Source organism: Chelonia mydas, chromosome 1 (genome assembly GCF_015237465.2).
Source record: "Chelonia mydas isolate rCheMyd1 chromosome 1, rCheMyd1.pri.v2, whole genome shotgun sequence".
Taxonomy (NCBI): Eukaryota; Metazoa; Chordata; order Testudines; family Cheloniidae; genus Chelonia; species Chelonia mydas.
The window spans coordinates 298801835-298807834 of NC_057849.1; the positions used below are offsets into that span (position 1 = coordinate 298801835).

At 40.2% G+C, this 6000-nt stretch overlaps 2 protein-coding genes across 2 annotated transcripts in view; both read right to left on the reverse strand.

The window, feature by feature from the left end:
* GPR85 (G protein-coupled receptor 85) overlaps nucleotides 1–4215 on the reverse strand; it is a 28282-nt gene extending 24067 nt beyond the window's left edge. The window contains 1 exon segment of the mRNA XM_043549673.1: nucleotides 4134–4215. The gene's annotated coding sequence lies outside the window, so the exon portion shown is untranslated.
* On the reverse strand, nucleotides 1786–4215 carry SMIM30 (small integral membrane protein 30). The gene is made up of 2 exons (XM_027832726.3): nucleotides 4134–4215; nucleotides 1786–3013 (listed from the first exon to the last, which is right to left on the reverse strand). Exon 2 carries the CDS (start codon nucleotides 2945–2947, stop codon nucleotides 2762–2764), a length of 186 nt encoding a protein of 61 aa, XP_027688527.1. The 5' UTR covers nucleotides 2948–3013; nucleotides 4134–4215; the 3' UTR covers nucleotides 1786–2761.
* Nucleotides 4216–6000: the final 1785 nt, after the last annotated feature.

The window sequence follows — 6000 nt, forward strand, 5'->3', positions numbered from 1 at the left end:
CTCCCTTTTCCCTTCTTGTAAGAGCTGAATCATCTATTTAAAGTTTTCAGTCACTTCTCTCTCATCCTCCCCCCTGCCCGCTTGTAAGAATTGAATCATCAAATTAACAGTAGAATCTATTTGAAAGAGTTTATTAAAAATTGAGGAAAAACAGGAAGATTGGCCATGATGTGCTCTTAGTCAAACCATTAATAAATTAATTCTCGAGCAATAATTAATTTCCATTATAACCCAGTAAATACACCATTATGCATAGTGAATGTCCTTTAGTTAGGCACATGCCACTACAGGCAAAAGAATAAAACTCCAGGTATCCCATAGCATGACACAAATTGTGTGGTGGTTGTGCTAATCTACAGGGAAAAGCTATGGCGTAATTGCGTGAAACTCCTTTGTAAGAAACAGCTATCAGAGATTTTCTGTTAAAGCAATGAGGGAGGTGTTTGGGAAAAGCCAGCTGCAATGAAATTTGCTTATTAGCATCAGCTCTACTGCCTGGTCATGTCCAGGACATCCATCACTGCTAGGCAGTGGCCCCACACTGCAAGCCCGGGAGGGTGGCAGCTGCTTTAAGCACTTTGTTCCCCTCTCTTGGGCCCTTGATCTTAAAATGCAAATTTCATTACATTATTTCTGCACACAACAGAGGCAGACTTGTAGAAATGGGGCTGGGGGGGTTCATGTTAGGAAAGCTAGAGAAACACCTGCATGTCCATAGAACAACCTTGTGAGCTGCATTGCCATACAGCACTTGAGCTGGGGAATCATGGAATCAAAGGGTATCTCTCCCTAGAGTCAGATGTTAATGGGGCAGCTGTATTTGTTCCTGTGATGTCAGCCCTGTGTGGTACCTGGAAGCCCAGTTACAATGGAAGAATAGTAAAATTGACAAGTCCATGGCTTTAACAATTACGTTTTCTCCTCTCTTGTCTGTTTTCCTCAGGAGAGGGAAATAAGGGTCAAAGCACTTACAAATGGCATTTGGAAGTCTTACAACTCCAAAATGTCAAAATAGGACCTGCCTGATTATTTGTGGTTGTCAAGTGAGTCTTGTGAACATTTTATCCCTGTCTATGCTCCCACTCTGATAGAGGCATTGGGAGAAGGGGAAGGAGGGGTGGCGGCAGGGAGGAGAGAAAGGTCGTAAAAAGCACAACTTTGCATCTCCGTTTTAGCCTTTTCTACTGCTTCCCATAAACACCAGCCCAGTTGCTCTGAGCTTCCTAAACATGCAGTGTGTGTGTGCGCTGAGGTTGCAGATGGTGTAAAGCTCACCTTTCCACTCTTCATTCTGCTGCTTTGTGCAGGCCTACACCCCCTTTGGCAAGTTAGGGCAGCTAGATGCCAGCTGCTAACAGACATTTGGGGCCAAAACCATGACTACCATCAGGGTGCTACAAGGATGTCCCCTTTGGTGGCAGCAGAGGGTGGGTATTGCTTAAGAGATCCTACCTCACCATTATCAGCCTGGCAGGGCCAACTATGTTGCTCTCTCAGCAGAGCCCTCCAGCCAAGCAGTACAAAGCATATCAAAGTCAAAACATACCATGTGTGAATGACTGAAGCTCAGAGAAACACACACTAGCTTTGGAGTACGATTCTAACCACAGCTTTAGTTTTGTTTTTTGGCACAAGTTTCAGCTCTGGTTTTGCACGGAGATCAGGTGGACAACTGTGTTCAGAATTTAGGCCTTAGCGAGTAGCGAAAGGGGGTGTAAACTCAAGTGTTGAGCAGTGCACCTTCAAGAATGTCCAGGGGGCTTGTTCACTGGCACTTAGACGTCAAAGAGTGTACTGAGTTTATTGATCACAGGGGGAAGTTACATAAGCAGCTGGTTCTAATACCCCTACTGCTCAGAATTAAAAGAACCAGTCACTGAACAATATATAAGTCTTCATTGTTGCAAAACAAACCCCAAAAATGTGAGCATCTAAAAGAAAACTAAAACAAATGTATATGAACCAACAGATATATTCACAAAACATTTGGTCATTTCAATCTTTTCTTCAGAAATCTTTTCCTTGTTTGACTGGTTGATTATATATATATATATATTATATAGGAGAATGTAATACATCATACACATTTTAAAGAAAAATCATGGTCTAATCCTTAAGCATAGCTATTGATTAAATTTGATTCTAATTTGTAACATGAATCCAAGCTACAGAAGAGGCACATTCTCAGATAAGAATACAGAAAAGGTTTTGCACATTTGTCTATTTTGCCCATGTCTCAGCCTGATTACAGCAGAAGTGAGCTGTTGCAGGGGGATTAATTCTAATTAGAAAGAACCTCTGCACTCACACAGATGTCTAAGTAGGCTATTCTTTAGTTATCATATTAAGAGTGCATCAATATTTCCAAATCTATTATCCTGACTAGGAGGTTTATGGCTGCCTTCCTGCTGACTAGCCCCGGAAATCGAATTGTAGAAACGTTACATTCAGTATATGAACTTTCACTGTGAATGAACCTGGGCAATTTTTTCTTCAAATAGCTTGTTTCCATCTTTACTTTAATGCAACCCCTCATCCCAAGGAATATGAAATAATCATCTTCCTACTGTCATGAAGACAGACCCTGTAAACCCTTTCTACCAGTAAGGGTTTTTATTACCAAGGATGGCATAGCAAGAAGGATTTGCAGGATTGTGCTCCATGGTTTTGAAAGTTGTCAGGAACTAGGCTCAGTTTTAAACCCTAAATTGTAACAAGTAGAATTTAGGATTATGCTTGACCAGGTCATCTCTTTAAAAAGTCATAGCTGTCCATTTCTTTTCCTTGCATACAAGCCTAGACAGGCACAGAATCCAATGATAGTTAGAACTACGCCTAGCAAGAGAGCAATTGCGTCTCCAGTGTCCAGGGCTTCAACCACAGGCAGCATAAGCACCAGTGAAAGCAGCACCAAAAAGAGTTCTGAGGTGTTCCCAAGAAAAGCCATGTTGCTGATCAGGTGGTCTTGGAAGGGAGGTTAAACAATGACGAGAAGCTGGTACTTCAAATGTATCTAAAAATAAAACAAAAAGGAACATGACAGGGTTTTTTCCTTTAAATTTATTTCCAAGAACTCTAGATCAACAGATGTGACTGGAGTATCACTGGATGTGACTGGAGTATGATTTACTTGGGATTGGTCCTGCTCTGGGCAGGGGGTTGGAGTAGATGACCTCCAGAGGTCCCTGCCAACTCTCATATTCTATGATTCTATGATCACCAAATCTGTATGGAAATGTATTGTCATGTGATTGATCCACAGAGCAGGAATGAGACTTGGGAGATTCAGGCTTGGTCTTCACCGACACAAAAAGTGATTTTCTTTAGAGTAAGATAAAAAACCTGGAGAGAGTTCTCTGTAAAATCCTAAGTGAAGACACCATAGTGTTTATCATGAAGGAAGCTAGCCAAGGTCAGCACTGAACTAGTTTATTTTGCAGTAACACTAAAGTGACTTGTCTCCACTAGGATTTTACAGCAGGATAGCTAATGCAGGAAAAAACACACCTTTTTGATCAGTGAAGACATTGCTTTAGGGAAATTATTCTGGAATAAGGGAGGGTGGGAATTTAAAATGAAAAAGTTATTGTGGAATAGGTCCCCATGTGGATGTCCTATTCTGGAATAAGAAGCCTTTCCAGTTTAGCTTTAATTTACTTCCAAAGTGGATCAAGCTAAATCAGGAAAAAACCCATTCTTATTCTGAAGTAAGTGTGTCCACATGGGGAACTATTCTGGTCAATACCCCCAAGCAGACAAGCCCTTAGGTTTTCTTCCTGGCTCTGCCAAAAATTCTTATATGACCTGGGGCAAGTCACTAAAATCTCACTGTGCTTCAGTTTTCCCATAATTATCCCCTAATTGATTGCATTGCTAGGGTGATCCATGCATTATATTAGCTTTATCAGTGATATAACATTTATGTTATTGCCACAATTAACATCCCACTCCACCTAAAAAAGTGGACCTAAAACTGAATGAAATTGCCCGTGCCTACACTTTTCCAGATTTCCCTTCCCTCTGTCCAAACACTGGAGTTTGAAGGGCAGATGAGCATAGAGATTGAGAAAACAGGACAGTGTCAATTATCTACAAGTTTTTGTCTTCTATTAAAATAATTAACAGCAACTTACCTTAACCTCTATAATTACTCTAATATTTCCTTTTTGGTTAGCATTGGAATCTAGAAAGCAATGAACTCCACTCAGTCATCACCTGTCAAAAATCAAGAGAGTTATTTGTTCTGTTCATGGAAATGTAAAAGCTCTGCTAGCCATAGACAGTGGAAGGGAAAAGAGGAAGAGGCGGTAAAGGGAGTAAAAAAAATTCTCAGAGCTTAAGAGTCATGTGCAGCACCATGTGACTGGCAAATAAAATCGGCTTCTCTGCCGACAACTTTGCACAAAATATGAACTCTGGGTCTGAAAGCAAAGGGGGAGCTTGAGCTGTGAACGGCCCCGGATCTCTTTAATCTACAAAGTTTATAGTCTCACCCTGTGTTAGAAGCCAGGCGTATGTGCATTACCTTCCTGGAGGCAGCCATTAGAGGAAGAAAGAAAGAGGAAGACAGTTTGACTACGTTTCCCAGCATTTGTGCTGCCTACAATTCCCACAGTGCATTAGAGCAGATCAGAGTTAACCTTTTAGATACACATAAAGGGTAGATTTCTAAAAAAAATAAAAATAAAAATAAAATTTCAGGCATTCTTCCAGTGGAAATTCAGATTGTCGACTGAGTCTACAGCAGTCAATATATCTATACTCCATCTGCTATGCACTAATCTTTGGGTTGCTTTATACAGCTTTTAGGACCTGATTTGGATCTTGCATCAGTGTAAATCCACCAACTTTTGCTCCTGGTTTACAGCTGTATAACCGACAGAAGAACCAGGACTTTCGAATCTATGATTAATAGTGATGTGGCTTATTATTAATTTTCATTTAATAAAAACTAATACCAGGCAAATGTTTTATGTCTGTTTGTGTAATCTCCTAAATCAATACCTAACTATTCCCCTGCAGCGTTCATACTTAAAACATGAAAACTTTTTGCTACTGCCTGATCACTAGAATTAAATTATTGCTGCTATTAATACTACCATAATTATTTCTTTCTGCAGCACCCAAAAGCTGGTTTGGTACCTCCTAGAAACACAAACACAAGGCCCCAACAGACGCAGAGGTCTGCCTTTGAGGATCAGATTGAAGAATCAGGGATTTTAGACCCAATTCTACAAAAAAAAAAAGGGTGCCAAACTACAGGGCACAGAACAAGGGAGGCGGAAAGATAGTGCATAACTCCGCATGCCCACAGAGCCCTGTCGTCACTAGTACTTTCACCATTGTTACCACCAGTGCAGCTGCCCTGATTGTAATGTATTGTTGGGGGAATTCTCCAAAAATGCTAGTGTAGGGGAGGGCTAAAAGACATGAAGTACATATGGAAGTCATAATCCAGGGGCAGTTCTTAATATCAATATTTTAAAAAATCCTAACTTTAGTACAAGCCATTTAAAGGGACACATTTTAAACCCTAAATAATGCCTTTGTTTATTAAAATTGAAATAATTTAAAAATCTAGTTTTCTTGGCATGCTGGTCAATCCCTGTTTTGTCCTATTTTCTTTCTCCAAGTTGTGATAAGAGCACTTAGTTTCACTGTTGGCTGTAGCCGATTTGTCATTAATTTCGCTCAGAGTTTCATGCACCAGACGTAATAAATAATAATGATACTAATTAGCAATTAAATATCACTTTTCATCAAGAGATCTCAAAGCACTTCTAAAAGGTGAAAATTATAGCTCCTTTAAAAACAAACTGAGGCACAAAAAAGTTAAGTGATTTACTTGTGGTCACCGAGCAAGTCTATGAAAGAGTCACGTATAGGAACTAGTTGTCCTGATTTTTTTCCTGTATTTTCTCCATTGGACAATGCTGCTTGTGGCAAGGCTGTACATTGCAAGATTGCTGCACTGTGTAGGACAATGCTGCAATGTCTACC